Source organism: Lithobates pipiens, unplaced genomic scaffold, assembly GCF_037356315.1.
Source record: "Lithobates pipiens isolate NorthernLeopardFrog02 unplaced genomic scaffold, aLitPip1_a1.2 Scaffold_8, whole genome shotgun sequence".
NCBI lineage: Eukaryota > Metazoa > Chordata > Amphibia > Anura > Ranidae > Lithobates > Lithobates pipiens.
Window position 1 is genome coordinate 502,873,449 of NW_027507903.1, and position 19,681 is coordinate 502,893,129.

General features: G+C 43.6%; 1 protein-coding gene across 2 annotated transcripts in view; it reads right to left on the bottom strand.

The window, feature by feature from the left end:
- The window catches only part of LOC143960540 (cyclic AMP-responsive element-binding protein 3-like protein 2), an 89,476-nt gene that overhangs the window by 24,745 nt on the left and 45,050 nt on the right, over nt 1-19,681 (bottom strand). For both annotated transcript variants that reach the window (XM_077469247.1, XM_077469246.1), the window contains exon 2: nt 4,868-5,084. In XM_077469247.1, the coding sequence (XP_077325373.1) occupies nt 4,868-5,084 (217 nt within the window). The remainder of the gene's footprint in view (nt 1-4,867; nt 5,085-19,681) is intronic.

Here is a 19,681-nt window from a genome sequence, read left to right on the forward strand (position 1 = left end):
GCCCGCTGCTGTCAATCAGTCAAGTCAGTCAGCCAACCAGGAAAAAGAGGGGACCAGGCCACAGCTTCATGTCTGAATGGACACAGGGAACGGTGACTGAGCTTGGGTGCCCCTATAGCAAGCTGTTTGCTGTGGGGGCACTCGACAGAAGGGAGGATCGGGGCTGCTCTGTGCAAATCCACTGCAACAGAGCAGGTAAGTATACACGTTTGTTATTTTTATTGAAAAAAAATAAAAAACTGACTTTACAATCACTTTAAGGGTCCATTCACACTAGGAACTGCTCTGCAGTTCCTTTGTGATTCCCATGCAGTTCTGTGCAACCATACCATACATAGTAGTGTATGCACTACTTTCTGAAATGCACAGCAAGTGGATGGCATGGTACTTTTGGTACTTTTGTACCATGCGATCGAGTGTGGGCAAATAAATTAATAAATTACTTTTCTATCAGAACTCTAAATCGACTTTGTGTTTAATATGCAAACTACAGTATCTGGTAATCCAGAATAAAGTGTTGTAGTGCCTGCCCTGTATTAACATTACCCTGTGCTTTATACACACCGGGCAAAGCGACAGATTTACTTTCATTAAACCCTCGCCAACAACATATACAGTATGTACCTTTCGTTTGCTCCCCATCGCTCTGTTCTGTTGCCAGCAGCAAAGGAAAGCTCTGGGTAAATAAGAGTTGATGGAGTCACAGCTTACGCAGGGCTATGAGCTCTCCATGTGACAGTACAGATTTGCCCAGAGCTATCACATGGAGGGAGTCCCATGCTCTGACATATTTCCTCCAGCCCCTGGCACCAAAGAGTAATGAGGAGTCTGGAAGGAAAGGTAAGTAGGTGTTGGGGGTACATGGGGGGATTAAAGCAAACCTGTGCATTCCCTGTAAAGATAATTGAAAGGCATGCTGTCCCTATAGCCACCTCTACCACCAAAAGCTATGACATACTGAGGAGTGGCCATGCAAACCTCCACATTTTATAAAAAATATTTTCCCATGTATAAGGTGTAATTTGCACCTAGCATTTTCTAAGCGCACCCTTTTTTGTGCACGTTTTCATGTGACACATATAGGGCAGCCCATTCATCTCAACAGTCTACCCTACGTGTGAAAAATCATGTAAAGTAGCTCCTGTAGATTTTCGCCATGTTGGGCCTTGCACATTTTAACATAATACAACGCCAGGGCCTTACGCATTTTAACATAATACAATGCCCATGAAAATTGAGCAAAAACGGCATCTCTTACTGAGGAACCAACTTATATCTCTAATGCCTCGTTTCCACTGAGCGGAACGGTTCGGGTCGGTAGAGTTTGGAAGGGTTAGAATGGTCCGGCCTATTCAAGTGAGCGTTTCCACTGCAAGTCGGACTGAACGGAGACGTGGTGTTTGTTTTGCGCTTTCCTTTGACGTGAACATTGATTTTTTTCTGTCAGCCAATCAGTGGAATGTATCATGTGATGCCAGTAGCTCCGCTCTAACCTGTACTGTACCATTTTCTATGGCCCAACATCTGAAGCAGGACCATGAATGGTGCGGTATGGTTCGGTTGTAAGGGGCGCTTTCATAATGGAAACACTCAAAATAGCGTACCGTACCAAACCAACCCAAACCGATCCGCTCAATGGAAACGAGGCATAAGGCTCCAATCATATCTGAGCGTTTGGTAGATGTGCGCAAAATGTGCACGTTTTTGCATGTGTTTACGAAACACTAACAGGTGAATTGTTTGACCGCACACTCTGCTAAAACGTAGTATCTTTATTAATCCTTCTCTCAAGCATGTATAAAAATACATAGCACACAGGAGTGCAAAAAGAAGAAATGTTAACGCGTTTCATGCCTCATGGTGCTTATTCATAATACACAAAACACGTTAAAAATGCATGCAATTGCGGCGCCCTTTATTAGTAATGGCTCCCCAAACAAGGCAAACAGACAAATGTTTTGTCATGCAGAAAAACACATGTCTGCTTGCAGTGTTTGGGGTGCTATTTATAATGAATAGCAACATAAACGCGACAAGCAACTTCAACTTGTTTCTTACATGCATGCAAAAAGGCGCAATTTTGCACGTTGCCAAATGTTCAGATGTGAATAGAGCTTTAGAGATATAAGTTTGTTACTCGGTAAGAGAAATCGTTTTTCTCAATTTGCATTGAAGTTACATTATGTATATACAAATGACATACAGTATCTAATGTTACCAAATGACACACAGTATCTAATGTTACGAATTGACACACAGTATCTAATGTTACCTATGTATATGCAAATTGTGTTAAAGCATATCTAAACCCAAGAACAAAAACGTAATATTTTGCAGCTTGCCAGTCCGTAGGTGTGATGGCTGCTTTTATTTTTATATTTTCAATTTTTTTTCTGTTATATGCACTTGCTGATCCTGCCAATAACACAATTCCTGTTCTAGGGCAACACTACTCACTGTACTGTATGTATGGAGGAACAGTGTTGTCATTCTAGAACAGGATTATAATTAATAGATTACCTCTCCCTCTCCTGGAAACAATGTAACTGATAAGAGAACAGCTCAGGCAAAGAGCGCAGGAAGTTACCAGGTCACTTTTTTTTTAGGGTTTGCATAATTGAGAGTGGTTGTAAAGGCGCAAGGCTTTTTACCTTCATGCATTCTATTCTATTCTTTGTGCAGCAGCCCCCCCCCCCCCCCCCCCGCCCAAAAAAAAATTACCATCTCGATCCAGCGAGGTCTACAAGAGCCTTGGCTCACCGGGGACTCACACTCCTGTTTGGCTTTTTTGCAACAGAGGGAGCCATTGGCTCACGTCTCTGTCAATCACAGCCAGTAAGCCAACCAGGAGACTGACTGGCGGGGCCGAGCCACAGCTCCGTGTGTGAATTGACACACAGCCGCAGCTCGGGAGCGCGCGTGCTTGGGTGCCCCCACAGCAAGCTGCTTGCTTTTTGGGGCACACAGCTGGAGGGAGGGGCCAGGAGCGCCAGCAGGGGGACCCAAGAGGAGGATCTGGGCTGTCCTGTGCAAAACTATTGCGCAGAGCAGGTAAGTAGAATATGTCTGCTATTTTAGGAAAGACAAAAACAAAGCTCTAGTATTAATTTAACTGTTTCAACAGAAAATATTAGTTTCCTAACAGAAAGAATTTCAAACAAAATCGTTATAGGAGGAGCAATATTCAACAACACACAGCTGACTTCCTGTCCAGCCGTCCCATAGAAGAACACTACGAATGTTCTTTTTGGGTCTCACTGCTGGAAAAAACAAAAACAACCAGTCAAAGCAAAGCACAGCAATGACACATAAATGTCAGATATTTCAGTTTCTGTGCCGTGCAGACTTTACATACACAGGTGTGGATTTTTTCAGTGTCATTAGTACCTGTTTCATTGTTATTTTTAGGCAGCAGGTGCACCAAACAAGGGCTACTACAGTCAACACAACAACATAGACGAGTTTAAGCGAGCCAGGTTTTATGTACAACATAAATCGGACCACAAATATAAAACTAAAGCGTTGTGTTCTTTAATCAGATTTTAATCTCCTGACAATGAAACACTGCTAATGTGTTGACAAGCAGCATGTTAAACCCCTTTCACGCTAAAAAAGCACCTAAAATCTCACAAAAAACGTTTTCAAATCAAATCAATGAATTCACACTGGGACAGTGCGCTGGCAAGGTGGTGAAAAAAAAATTCCCAACTCCATTGAAATGGATGGAAAGCTCTTCAAAAGCGCTCAGTGTTTTACTAGCAGTTTAGAAGCGCCTCAATGTGAAAGTGGCCTTAATTGGGAAAAAAAAAGCAAACAGGTAGATGAGCTCATCACTGTACTGCCTTTTCCTATACTATCCAATCACAGGCTAGGAAGGGGTTCTAGGAAGACCTGGGCTCAGGGGAAGTGTGTTAAATGATGCTGACCATCAGACTAAGGACATCCAGTGGTCAAAAAAAATTAACTGTTGGGGGAATCTCTGAATTGATATTGAATACTGCCGGCAATTTTGCTGTTGTACATTTTAATAGGCTGTTCAATATTATCTTGCTTTTTTTTGACTGGGGTACTACTTTAATTGTTGCCAGTGTCTTTAGTGGTGTGATTTCCCTTCACCTACCATCCTGATAACATCTGTTAGGCCCTTTCCGCCTGTATAGCGCCTGAAAAATCTGGCCCCTTTCACTCCAGGGTGAAAGCCGGAGTCCTTTCACACTGGAGTGGTGCGCTAGCAGGACGGTGAAAAAAGTCCTGCTAGCCGCATCTTTGGAGCGGTGAAGGAGCGGTGTATTCATTGTATTCATTGAAATCAATGGGGCAGCGCGGCTATACGGGCGGGCGGTTTTAAACCTTTTTCGGCTGCTAGCGGGGGTTAAAACTGCCCCGCTAGCGGCTGCATAACGCAGCTGAAATGACGGTGAAGCGGCGCTAAAAATAGCGCCACTTTGCCGCTGATGCTGCTCCCGCCCCAGTGTGAAAGGGGCCTTAAAGGGACACCTATCCTGGAGATAAGTGTCACAGCTGAGATATATCTTACCCAGAAAAACAATGCTGCTGCTGCCTGGACTGCCGAAAGTGTCCGCATACTGTGTATAGAGAAAGGAGTCTTGGGAGATGTAGTTCTGTGGGTGTGCCTATGTCAGTGGGAACTGAGCTCCCAGTAGATGTCCCTGTATGAATTTTACAAGCCTGGCGATGAGGTCACAAGGAGTAATAAAAGCTGTATATCATTACAGAAATAAGGTAAAAGAAAAATGAATGCCGAGACATGATCTAGAGGAGGAGGAGGGAGGTTTGCAGGTAATTTGGGTAATACGCGACATACAATTTAACCTCCCGGCCCATGCCTAGGGCTTGCTGATCTTACCATCACTGAAGTTGTCATCAGAGGAGCCATGAGTGAAGGGAGACTGAGGGCGAGAATCTCCACACAGGGAGTAGCTATGTTCTGCTTTGATCATAGGAGAAGGTGAGTTTGGGTTGTCCACTTCCATCATTTCATATTTATCAGTCAGGAACGGGTCACAGATTAGCTGTCCCAGTGCATCCAGCAGGGCGGTGTCATCCAGGAGCTCCGAGAAAGGCTACAAAGGAAATAGGAGTTCTGCAGTTAGTAAAAGAACACAGAATGAACAAGACACATTACCAAAAGACCTTACACTAAATCAGACCATGGGGCCACATAAAAAGACACAAATATGTTCATTTCAATTATCTCTGAATTTTTTTTTTTTTTGTGACTGGTTTGTCGTCAAGATTGTATTACATCACTCTAAACTAGAAATTCTCAACCAGGGTTCCATGGAAACCTAGGGTTCCTCCAAAACTTCCTAAGGGTTCCATGAGCTGTGGCTGACTTACCTCACATCTGACGGTACTTGCATAGGTCTGAGTTCAATGCCATTTGGCAAAACCAGCAGTATGACACCAATGTTTTTTTTAAAAGTTTGCAACCAGACATTTTCCCAATGAACTCCAAAATAAATTTGTTTTAACAGTGGTTCCTTGAGACCTGAAAATTTTTTTAAGTGTTCTTCTGGAGTAAAAAGATTGAGAAAGGCTGCTGGGCCGGTAACGGATGCGACCCTTTGCTTGCCTTTATCTGGCCCATGAAACACTATTCATTCCACTAATACGAGACACTATTCTGCTCACTGATATCAGAATTCTTGCCACTGACACCAACAACGGAGCACCATTTCTCCAACCGACACCGATGGGCCACTATTCCTTTCCCAAATACCAAAGATGGGGCATGGTTTACTCCCACTGGCCACAGTTTGGTCCCCCAAAAGGACAATAAACTGGCCCTTGTTTAGAACGTTTGGAGATAATCAATTCCCAACTTATCTTGTAACAAATAAAAGAACAAACTGTACCCAGATTAAGAGTAGAAGTTTGTGTGGCATATAAGGAACCAATACTTCAAGTTCAAATAAAAACCTCAGGATGGCACATAAAAGTTTGCGTTATAATGGCTTTATGCTTTTTCATTTTTATTTTTTTCAGATAATGGTTATAGAAAGTTTACGGTTTTACAGAAAGTAATTTTCCTATATTGTATTGAGGTTTTTTTTTGTCTATTCTGGACTCATACAATGTTTATGGTGTTCTTTCCAATGGAATACGTCTACACTGGGAGGCGATTAACAAAAATACAGAAACTTCTTAGAGTAACCAATTTGGCTTCATCTCTCTGGTATGAGCAAATAGTCTAGGTTTCCACTAGTATTTGTTAATCAGCCCCCTAAATCCTTTTCTCAGGACTCATAAGGAATTGTCATTAGCATTTTTTTAAGGCTTGACAGTAAGCACGATAAAGTTTGTCTTGGAACCTTTCAGGTAAACAATGAAAAAAAGCCTCCAGGACAGAGTGACCTGGACAAACATCACATCCGCCTACAGATGGTGAGAAGAACTAACATGGAGAATAGTTTAAGGTTTGTGTAGAAAGGGAAAGGGAGGTCTATGTAAACAGACCACCAGAGAATGTGCAGACCTCCTGCTAGGACCACAGCAAAAGTCTCTCCAGCCAAGACACAAAGTACACAGCACCATCTCCATCTGAGTAATGTTATAAAGCATCATGGTTTAAAGTTAAAGTAATGAATTGCAGCTTAGATGTGGTGGCTGCATCAGTTTTCTTTTTTCACAATTTTTTCTTCTGTATTTTTATCTGCTGATCCTGCCAGTAACAAACTTCCGGTCCTAGGGTGACAACACTCACTGTACTGCAACTTTTCTTAACCAGGGTTCTGTAGAACTTATCCTGAGGTAGCTAGGGGTTTCTTTAACAATTTCTGACTCTCATATAAACAACCATGGGCACCAATGATCTTTTAAGCTATGGGCTCTGTAAGGGGGATATTCATCCTACGAAACACCAATATAATTATTATATATTCTATATTCTTCCACTGATAACCAATTTACTAAGCATTCTGCCCACTGACCACCAATGTAAGGAGCATTCTTCCCACTGACCACCAACGTGAAGAACATTCTTCTCACTGACTCCCAGTTTGAGGAGCATTCTTCCCACTGACCACCAACGTGAAGAACATTCTTCTCACTGACTCCCAGTTTGAGGAGCATTCTTCCCACTGACCACCGATATAAGGAGTATGCTTTCCTCTGACCACCAACGTAAGGAGCATTCTTCCCACTGACCATCAATGTAAAGAACATTCTTCTCACTGATCCCCAGTGTGAGGAGCATTCTTCCCACTGACCACCAATGTAAGCAGCATTCTTCCCATTAACCACCAATTTAAGGAGTCGGTCTTTCATCTGACTACCAATGTAAAGAGCATTCTTCCCATTGATCACCAATTCACGAAGCATACTTCCCACTGAGCAGCCAATCGGATCGCCTCTCCTTTTGACCAATCTGGTAATGGGTCTCATGACCTGCTTCCTAATTAGCCAGGAGTAGAATCAGTGTGACAATAGTAAATATCCATTCACTATTGTCACACAAATGGGTGTGCTCTGTGCCCCAAGCCCGCTCTTTTTTGAAGCCTATCAGAGCCTCTGGCTCTAATCACGTGGTTAAAAAAAAAAAAAAAAAAAAACACCTCACTGGAATCAATGCGTCCGACGTCCCCATGTAGATTAGGGGGCAGGACACATGGATGGGGGGGCAGCGCCCCTGCGCCCCATATGGACAGGTCGTCACTGCTTCCCACTGATTATTAAAGTGATTGAAAAGTCTTGTTTAAAAAAAAATAAAAAAATAACAAACATGTTAGAATTACATCCTCTGTGCAGTGGTTTTGCACAGAGCAGCCCAGTGCCTCCTTTTCTCGGGTCCCTCTTTGCTGCTCCTGACCCCTCCCTCCTGTCGAGTGCCCCCAGAGCAAGCAGTTTGCTATGGGGGCACCCAAGCCAACACGGAGCCCTGACCAGGCCCCGTCCCCTCCTCTCCCCTTATTGGCTAACTGACTTTGATTGACAGTCACAGGAGCCAATGGTGCCGTTGCTGTGTTTCAGCCAGGAGTAGGAGAGTCCTGGACAGTTAAGACACTTGTGAACATCGCTGGATCGAGATGGGCTCAGGTAAGTATTATTGAGGCTGCTACACCCAGAAGGTTTTTTATCTTAGTGCATAAAAAAACTTCTGCCTTTACAACTCCTTTAATGTATGAAGCATTCTTCTCCTGACCACCAATGTAAAAAACATTCTTTACACAGACCACCAATGTAAGGGAATTTTTTTTACACTGACCACCAATGTAAGGTACATTCTTTTATCTAACTAATGTAGGGAGGATACCATATTGTTTTATTTATTCTCAAGTCTCAACATACTGTCCAAGTGAATGTACTATGAGCTGTAGATTGATGAGCTGTAATTATTGGTAGAGGTTCCTTGAGACCTGAAGGTTATTGCAAGGGTTCATCTATGGTAAAAAGGTTCAGAAAGGCTACTGTACTGTTACCACAGAGAAGTAGTGCAGGTCCCGTAGTTACTCGGGGACAGAAATTGTGTTCTTTTCCATAATGTCCACATGCCAGACTCTAAAGATCTTACTCAGCTTGTTGTAGATTTTCTCTGTAGATAGTTGGTACATGTGCAGGCTGCTGCCAAATTTCAAATCAGATAGCATTTAGGCTGAATGGAATATTTGATATTTCAAGGGAGGCAATCACGTGTATATGGATCTCAAACATTTTACTTTCCTACCCACAATACAGGCAGACGTCACCCTCCAGAACCTGCAAAATCTGCTGACCTGCCAGTCTCCATGGAGAGACAAATTGGTTGCCAATTGAGTCCTATTGCCAAGAAGAAGAAGAAGAATTGGGCAGCCAGATCTGAAGGTGTATGGGAGGATATAGAGTCTCCATATACAAGGCATCATTGTGTTTACAATCCATGCAGTGCGGGCGGACTGAACTCAGCATGAACCCACCGCCCAGCAGTAAGAAAGGTCTCTTCAAACACACATGCAGCAATGGAATCCACAGGCCTCCGCACAGCCCCCTCCTCCCCGTCTGCCTCTGGGCTGTTAAAAGACCATTTCTCTTTCAGGTACTGAATGTGTCAATTCATATCTAGGCTACTTCCAGAAAGTTTCTTCTGATGATACAAAAAATTAAAATACGGGCTCCAAAAAAAAAAAAACCTACCTTAGGTACAGTAAATATCTCCTAAACGTGCATTTACTTATTTATTTACTTTAGATGCAGCCAGTGATGTCACTGGCACATGCGCTCTAAAGCAATGGAATACCCATGCAGTTTCTTCAGAGGCATGCAGTAAACAGCGACTGCCGCGTGCACGCGGGAGTGACGCCATCGCCGGCTCGGCCATTCATATCGCCAAAGCATGTGAACCCGGAAAGGAGAACGAGTGAAGATGAAAGCACTATCAGCGGTGACCGCGCGCTGCTGGAGGGCTTCATTTTTAGCCAAGTCTATTATAGTATCCTAGATTGTAAGCTCTAACGAGCAGGGCCCTCTGATTCCTCCTGTATTGCAACTGTACTGTCTGCCCCCATGCTCCAAAAACAGTTGGCGCTATATAAATCCTGTATAATAATAATAATAATAATAATGTGCTAGTATGCAATGCATACTAGCTCATTATGACTTAAACTGCCTGGTGCCCATTTTTTATTTTTTTTGTGGTTTAATATCCAAGATAAACAAATATTATACAGGTACAAGTCATGTGTTTTTGTTTGAATCTTGGTGTCCTTTTTTCTAGATCTGTGCAGTAATCCAGTGTGAGTACAGGAACTTCCTGTAATAAAGACTGTTCACTGCTGCTCTCTCTTCTTGTGCAGGGTGACTGGTCTTGTCTCCGCCTCCTCCAGTAGTTTCCTGCAGGCAGCCAGTAGTGGGTGGGGCCTGTTGGGTCCCTCCCACAGCTCTACTCTCTGCACAGGCTATGTACAGCACAATGATGATGTCACCATTACTTTTACAAGGGTAATACCATGATTTGTAAACACCTTTCAAGCTCACAAAGTGGAATTTATATTCCTTTTGGCTATTGAGGGATATATTTAAATGAGCGATTTGTGGCTGGAGTTCAGCTTTAATTAATCTTCTGAAAAATTCAAATGAACTACATTCCCTTATATGCCATCTAACCTATGTTGTAAGGCCTGTCCATGCCTGTTTGCAAACACAGGCCGATACAAAGGCTGGATGCTTATGGTGCTTATCATCCATCCCGACACAGCGCCAGCCTCCTTGTCTGCAAACTTGTGTCTAGAACATGAGATGATGTAAAGAGATGTCTAGAAGATGAGTGTCAGGATGTAAACAAAAGAAAGAAAAGCATAAAAGCTGGGTCATATCAAAATCAGTTAAACAGAATGCATTAAAATTAACAATTTGAAGTCAGTATCTTTTTTCAATGTTGCACTTATACTTTAAAAGGTAGGCTTCCTAAATGCTTTAATCCGAGAACCCAAAAAAAGAATAATGTTACCATCCTGAAACCCAAGAGGAGACTCCTTACCAAAATGTCAGCAAAGCTAAAGACGACCATACGCGTTACAATCTGACTGTACAATCTTTGTATAATCAACCTTGGATTTTCCAAAACTATGTTTACCTAAACTTTCCAATTAATCTTTATCCAATCAGGTAGGCCGTTACAATATAAATGTTGGTAGATGTGATCTGGACCTGTATCTCATTTGAATATTTTAATTGTTCTTCAATTGCAACTTTGTGTGCTTAGTTTGTACTACTTGTAGCGCTGTATCCCGTGTTTGTTTTTTCTTTTATACAAATTTTAATCAAAACGTTAATTAAAACAGAAAAAAATGTTGGTAGATCTAATCAGGGCTTCTTTTCTCAGGAAATAGGTGCAGGCAATTGCTCCTTACGAATCATCCCTTGTCTCCGCTCCCTACCCACCTTCGAGAACCGTCCCTTGATTCCACCCCTACCCACCTTCCAATACCATCCCTTTTAGAGAATACATAACTAGATAATTTGTATGGAAATTGATACTGATCATAAGAAAAGCAATAAAATAGATCCCCCGCAGACAACAATAGGACACCCCCCATCAGTAATAGGCCCGCCCAGCAAAAATAGATACCCCCGGCAACAAAAGGGCCACCACAAAAAAATACCCCCACGCCCCAGCAACAATAGATCTCCCAGCAGCCAGCAACAATAGACCCTTTCCACAACAGTAGCCCCCCAGGCAACAATGTATCCTCCACCAGCAACAATAAACCTCCCCAGCAACACTAGACCACCCACAACAATAGATCCCCCCCCCCAGCGACCATAGGTCCCCCTAGCAGCCAGCATCAATAGACCCTCCAGCACACTCTATTACCCCTTGCCATTACATACATTTTGTGCTGGAGGTGCTGAAACTGCTTTCCCCTGCGTTCAAACTGAAAAAAAGTCCTGTATCTAATGAAGATTGTACAGAAAAATTGTAAAGTGTGGGGTGAGCCCAAAGCTGGCCATAGATTGAACGAAATTCAGCTGGTTCAATAGAAATAACAGAGTACCCACTGTCAGAATACAATAGCGTGGTGGGGAGGATTCGTTCATCTCCATCACTTGTGTGGATGGGGTGAGCCGTTCAGTTTTGTTTCGATCAGCCCACTGGCCGATCACAAAAAAACGGAGTCATCTGTGGCCAGCTTTGAAGAAATAATCAGTTTGATCTTCACTCCCATCCTTGTCAGTAGGATTCCCTTTGTCCCCCACCTTGCACACGCTCTTGTCCCCCATATGTTTCAGTGCTGTCAATCATCTGGAGAGGGGCGGTGCTGTTGTGACATATTTATTACAGTTTCATCCCACAAAAACAAACGCCATCTGTGATAAATTAATCACGTCTCAGATTGCAATAGTATACAATCTGAAACATAGATATAGGGGGAGGCTTACGCAGCTGGGCATGATAGCCAATCAGCTTCTAATTTCAGCTTGTTCAATTAAGCTTTGACTAAAAACCTGGAAGCTGATTGGTTTCTATGCAGAGCTGCACCAGATTTTGCACCATGCATTTTTTAGTAAATAACCCCTAAAGTGTGCTATAACCAGCCGCCACTTATTTCACGCTTGAAAAGATCCAGGTGCAGGCAACCCTGGCACTCCAGCTGTGGTGAAACTACAAATGCCATCATTCCCCTACCGGAAGTCACACCTGTGGCTGTCAGTCTTGCAGTCCCATCATGAGACTTGTAGTTCCACAACAACTAGAGTGCTGAGCTTCCCTATGGCTTGTGTGCCTTTAAAGCCAGGATATCCTCCTCCATTGCGGGGAGAAGACAAGGAAATATTTGGCAAGACCTTGTGATTATGGTTTAACGTGGAGCCTGTTAACCCCTACAGAGTCAGATAGGGCCCAGCGTATCTCTGCTCGGAAACCTTCCTCAGGTCTTTCTGGCAGTGTAGGGGTTAACAGGGCGCTTCTGATCTTAGAACTGTGAAAAAAAGAAAACTAAATCCAGACAGTTACGTAGGGGAGCCGCAAACCCAGACAAACACCCCGAGTCTGCAACCTGATCACTTTTCCATGAGTCACTGGGACATTATCCGAGCCAAAATACAGAAACCTAGAGGTGGAAAAGCCGGTCTTAAAGGGGGCTTATCATCCTGGAAACAGCTGGGGCTGAGATATCCTTTCTTATCGATGGGGGCTGCCTGATTATTATTTGACATATCTATAGTTTCCTTGCGGTTTATATTACTGCTGCCCAACTCGATAGCCTACGTTTTAGCCTGCCCACATACACAACATTGCAGCAATCATTCTGTACCATACACTGTGCAGATACCCTGGCGCCAGTCTTATCGAAAGAGACATACAGCGAGGGAAAAAAAGTATTTGATCTCCTGCTGATTTTGTACATTTTCCCACTGAAAAAGAAATTATCAGTTTATAATTTTAATGGTAGGTGTATTTTAACAGTTAGAGACAGAACAACAAAAAAATATCCAGGAAAAACGCATTTCAAAAAAGTTATCATTTTAAATGTGTGAAATAAGTATTTGATCCCCCTATCAATTCGCAAGATTTCTGGCTCCCAGGTGTCTTCTATACAGGTAACAAGCTGACATTAGGAGCACTCCCTTAAAGGGAGTGCTCCTAATCTCAGCTTGTTACCTGTATAAAAAAAAACTACACCTGTCCACAGAAGCAATGAATCAATCTGATTCCAATCTCTCCACCATGGCCAAGACCAAAGAGCCGTCCAAGGATGTCAGGGACAAGATTGTAGATCTACACAAGGTTGGAATGGGCTACGAGGCCATCGCCAAGCAGCTTGGTGAGAGGGTGACAACAGTTGGCCCGATTATTTGCAAATATAAAAAACACAAAATAACTGTCAATTTCCCTTGGTCCGGGGGGCTCCATGCAAGATCTCAGCTTGTGGAGTTTCAATGGTCATGAGAACGGTGAGGAATCAGCCCAGAACTACTAGATCTCAAGGCAGCTGGGACCATAGTCATCAAGAAAACAATTGGTAACCCAATTGGTGCTAATGAACATCTGAATGATGTGAAAGTGTTGTGGTCAGTTGAGACCAAAATCAAGCTCTTTGGCATCAACTCAACACCCCAATAACACCACCCCCAATGTCAAACATAGACTTGGAAACATTATGTTTGGGGTGTTTTTCTGCTAAGGGGACAGGACAACTTCACTGCATCAAAAGGGACGATGGGCAGGGCCATGTACTGTCAAATCTTGGATGAGAACCTCCTTCCCTCAGCCAGGGCATTAACAATGGGTCATGGATGGGTATTCAAGCATGACAAAGACCCAAAACACACGGCCAAGACAACAAAGGAATGGGTCAAAAAGAAGCAAATTAAGGTCCTGGAGTTTCCTAGCCAGTCTCCAGACCTTAATCCCGTAGAAAATATGTGGAGGGAGCTGAAGGTTCCAGTTACCAAGTGTCAGCTTCAAAGCCTTAATGATTTGGAGAGGATCTGCAAAGAGGAGTGGGACAAAATCCCTCCGGAGATGTGTGCAAACCTCTGACCTCTACGATTGCCAACAAGGCTACTTGAGAACATTCCCTTGTTAATATTTGTTTCTTCGAAGATTGTCTATGTTATCTTTGTTTGTTCTTATTTTATGGACTTATGTCTCTGATAGAATGACAACCCAAGAATGGGCTATCTTTTAAATGGTATATTTCTTATAGCCAGATCTTTTTCATTGTCAAAAATATTTTATTTTGTACAATAAAATATACAATATACGATATAGATATATTATATAACGTATAATGCCAAATACAATGTTGTTCGGGGTTAAGAAATTTGTTAAGAGTACAAACAATAAATAGACAGTTATATATATGACCAGATGTATTATTATTAACCTGTTAGAATGTGGTCATTAAAAATGTGAAAATTTCCTGAACAAACTAGAGTCGGTGGGGTGTCTATAGGTTCCAAAGCTATCATTTGTATTTTGAGGAGCCTCAAAAACATAAGAGATATAGAGACAGAATAAAAAAAAGAGGAGAGTGAAGAGAGTTACGGAGGGGTCCATTGCCAGATCTTTTTCAATAAAAATATTGAAATATAAAGCTATCCAAACAGGTTTAAAAAAAAAAAAAAAAAAAAAAAAAAAAAAAAAAAAAAAAAAAAGGTACAAACAGGGGCGGACTGACCATTGGGCCACTCTGGCACTGCCCGAGGGCCCCATGCCACTAGGGGGCCCCATCAGGGTTGCCAGCCTCAGTAAAACCAGGGACAGTATGTAAAAATCTGTGTTTTTTTTTTTTACATCTGTCTCTGAAATGTCCCTTACTGACATCCTTTTGGTCTAAAAATCCTGAGATTACAGCTGCCCCACCTCTCCAGTACCTTCTCAGCCAATAGAAACATGCCTGTGTATACTGTGTGATTGTATACTGTGTGTGTGTGTGTTTGTGTATACTGTGTGGCCCCATAATCTCCTATTGCCTGGGGGCCCCATAATCTCCTATTGCCTGGGGGCCCCATAATCTCCTATTGCCCGGGGGCCCTATGAGTTGTCAGTCCACCCTTGGGTACAAATGAATGCAGCTCTGTATTCATTAATATATCCCAACATTTATTTTGAAAATTTTAAGGTTGTCTAGCTGTGATCACCACAGGTAATCGCGGGCTGTGCGGACAGCCATGAAAAACTGCGGCCCCGGTCGACCTGTCATTGTAGTGAACAGGGCCAGCGGCCACACCTAGCCGCTAATGCCGCGTACACACGACCGCACTTTCCGGCAGACTAGGCCCGACGGACTTTCAGTGGAATTCCGATGGACTTTCTGAACGAATGGACTTGGCCACACACAATCACACCAAAGTCTGACGGATTTGAATGTGATGCCGTACGACCAGACTAGAATAAGGAAGTCCATAGCCTGTAGCCAATAGCTGCCCTAGCGCCGGTTTTCGTGCGTCGGACTAGCATACAGACGAGCAAATTTCTCCATAGGAACTTGGTCTGGTGGAAAAATGTGAAACATGTTCTATTTCTAAAGTCCATCAGATTTTTGGACAGCCCACACACAATCTAATTGTCCGACGGATTTGTTCCGTTGGACCTTTGCTGTCGAAAAGTCCGGTCGTGTGTACGCGGCATTAGAGTCGCAGCAGGAATCTCTGATTTCATTTTTATTCCCCCCCCCCCAATGCAACAAAGAGATAACATATATTCCCTTATGCTTTTTATTTCCAGACTTTTCTCCATAAAAAGGGCATTTATTTTTGGTACCATGAGATACCACTCAGCAATGCTTTTCATTTTTATTTTTACTGTATGTAGACAGCAGCTTTGAGCCATATTCCAGTGCTGCAAAATGCAACATCTGCTGGAAATAAAGACGTGACAAAAAAGTACAGAAGCAAGTTAGGAAAAGTTGCAGAACTTTTGCAAGGCTACAAAAGTCTTCTGCGGATGGGACGCCCCCTTTAAGGGACTGGGAGGGTTAGACTGGCAGGAAGGAGAGGGGATGTGCGCCAGATGTGAGCTCCTGCGTCCTGCATACACTTTCCACAGATGGTGTTGCAGTGAGTCAGGGGTGCGTTGCATCATCCCAGCGCTGTGCCTTATAGCAAGCAAGACTCATACTTTTCGGATTCATCTTCCAGCCCTGCACTAACCAGGGACCCTCTTCACATCTGCGCTCCCCTACACCTCCCTCATTTGTGGAGATTGCTTATCCTTCCTGGATGTGGACCAAAGGGATCCCCAGGCTCAGTGTGATGTGCGGCCCCTCTTTCCCTGTAAACAGACCCATCCGGGGAATCAGTCATTAAAGATACACTGCTAGTTTTTTTTTTTTTTTCATTCCGCCAGAGGCCTGGATGGAAAAAGAAATAATATGTTCCTCTATTTACACAAGTGAAGTGGATAGAGCATAATCACCCCACCACTGAGACATTGTATTCTGATAGCAGCCCCTTCCTCTTGTCAGAATACACTGATTAAGAAAAAGTTCACAGCATGTCCTGAAATTCCAATTATTGTATAACCAGCTGAAGGCTGGTTCTACGCAAAAAAAAAAAAAAATCTTGCTGCTTAGCTACTACGCTAGTACATGTAGACTGGTTGTATAATATGGCGATGTATACCTTGTAATGGTGCAGTTTTATTTTATAATGAGGATATAATAATAATAATAATAATATCAAAGGATGGTACTACACATACTAGTAAAGAGACTTAAAATGCAAAGTCTGTCCCGCTACCCCATCTTAAGGCCCATTTAAGGCCACAAGGAGCGAACAAGAAGGAAGTTAAAGCGGCGTTCCATTAAAAAATTGAACTTGCGCTTTTCCATTTCCTACTCTCCTCCGGTGTCACAATTGGCCCCTTTCAGGGGGAGAGGGGAGCAGATACCTGTCTAATACAGGTATTTTGCTCACACTTCCGGGCATAGATACCCGAGCCACCCGTGGGGTACCTATGACACTTCCCCCCGCTGTCTTCTGGGAGACACACGGGTCCCAGAAAACAGGGACCAGTGGGATAGCGCAGTGCGTGTCGAGCAGGCGCAGTAGGGAACCAGGAAGCGAAGACGCAAGGCTTCACTTCCTGATTCCCTTACCGAGGATGGCAATGGCGGAGGTGGCAGCAACCGTCAGTTGAGGGATAGATCGGCTTCGGGTGCCGACATCACGGGCACCCTAGACAGGTAATGCTGTGTACACACGACCGGACTGTGATCTGCCTTAGCATCAGTTTTCGCCCGTCGGACTAGCATACAAACAAATGGATTTTTCAACCGGACTAGAGTCCGTTGGAAAAATATGAAACATGTTCTAAATCTAAAGTCCGTCTGATATTTCGACAGTAAAGGTCCGGTGAAGCCCACACACGGTATAATTGTCCGACGGATTCGTTCCGTCGGACCTTTGCTGACGAAAAGTCCGGCCGTGTGTACACGGCATAAGTGTCCTTATTTTAAAAGTCAGTCCGCTTTAAAGTGTTACTAAACCCAGGACCCTGCATTCATTATATCTGGTCTCTGGGGTGCAACGGATCGTCACCGATCCGTGATCCGAACGTGTCACCCCGTTCGGATCGGCACAAGCCGCGATCCGCGGAGCGATTCCGCCGCTTTGGCCTTAGGAAAGGCCGCTGCTTCAGCCTAGTTCCGAAGTGGCGGCCATCTTAGTGCACCCGTCGGGGTTTACAATGTGATCGCTCCGTCCAATGACACATGATGACGCCAGTTCCTCTCTCCCCTCTGTGTACAGATCTGTACAGTGGAGGGGAGAGATCAGATGGAAGCAGCGATGTGGGTTGCTCTGTGACAAGTGCAGTCACAGCCATCCCTCAATACCCTGCCAATACTCTGCAATGCAATAACCTGCCAATACTCTGCAATGCAATGCCCTGCCAATACTCTGCAATGCAATGCCCTGCCAATACTCTGCAATGCAATGCCCTGCCAATACTCTGCCAATACTCTGCAATGCAATACCCTGCCAATACTGTGCCAATACTCTGCAATGCAATACTCTGCCAATACTCTGCAATGCAATACTCTGCCAATACTCTGCAATGCAATACCCAGCAATACCCTGCCAATACCCTGCAATACTCGGTAATACCCAGCCATACTCAGCAATAGCCAGCCGTACCCAGCCATCATGCTCAGCCAATATTACAGTGCGGGAGATGATGTGGATATTACAGTGGGGAGATTGTGGATATTACAGTATGGGACTATATGGTGGTGGAATTTTCACAGGTTTTTGCAAATTCAATTATTTGCTGATCCGAAAAATGATCCGATCCGAGTTTTTTGATCCGTTGCACCCCTACTGGTCTCCCACAGTACACAGAACATGGAAATGCAATTATTTTAGTAAATATAAACCGCTAAATACCTTTTATCATCAGCAGTATATAACAGTCTTGTGACTTATCAGTGTCAGGTTAAAGCTTGTAGGAGTTTTCATTCTCCTCTGACTGTCCTATGAGGCTGCATGACCCCTCACCCTCTGTCTGGACAGTGCTGATTGGCCCTGTACCGATCACATGCACGCCCCCCACCCTCCCCCCAAAAAGAAAGAAAAACGCTCCAGAAAAACACCAAACTAAGCATGTGCAGAGTGCCCCCCAACTCTGTACCATCAGGAGATGGATTGGGGAAAGTAGAAGAAGGGGAAGATCTGAGAAGACAGGATCAAACAGCCTTTTTACACAATGCGCAGGATTAACCCCCTAGGTTCCACAGCGAGTATAAAAAGCATGCTTTACCGCATATATAGACTGATTTTACTGGGTTTCGTAACACTTTAATGCTGGCTTAATGCAAGGACACTGAGAAAACAAATGTTGCAAGGTGTCACTTTGCATTTTCTTAAATGAAGTGTTTTTTTTTTTTATTAACTTGAAGAGCTCTTACACACAGGCAGGCTAAGCCCATTCAGCATAATTAATGAGCAGGGCCCTCTGATCCCTCCTGTATTGATTTGTATTGAAAGTATACTGTCTGCCCTAATTTTGTAAAGCGCTGCGCAAACTGTTGGCGCTATATAAATCCTGTATAATAATAATAATAATTGCCAGCGTATTTTCTCCTCCCAAGTGTGGTGTACAGCCTGTCACTGACATGACATATGCCCGTACGCTGTACTTGTGTTTACAATAGCACTGCTGTATACACAAGTACAGCTTACAGATGTATAAAAAAATAAAAAAAATTGCAAATGCCGCACACTGTACTCATGTTTACGATATCACCGCCATATACACAAGTACAGCAGTGCATGGCCATTCATAACAATGACAGGCTGTATGATGCACCTGGGCTGAAGGAACTTGCCAGCATTAAGGCCCCTTTCACACCAGCGGACCGATCGGGTCCGCCTGTCCGTTTTTCAGACAGACCTGATCAGACCACCTATTGTTCTCTATGGGGGGGCAGATGTCAGCAGACACGTGTCCGCTGACACCCGCTCGGATGAAATCTGCTACAAACAGCCATGGCGATACGTTCATCATCCATCCTTGCACTACATAGTTTTGGTAAGACAAAATCAGCAGAAAAATCAGCAGGTTTGGTAAGGCAAAGACAAAAATCAGCAGAAAATCTGATAGTGTGTATGGGGCTTTACACTAAACAGGCTGTGTGCAAGGGCCCTAAAGTAAAAAAAAAAAAAGAAGTAAACACTGTGCTGTGATGCAACAATACATCACAGCATGCATTTGTGTGAAGCACACCCCAACCTATGC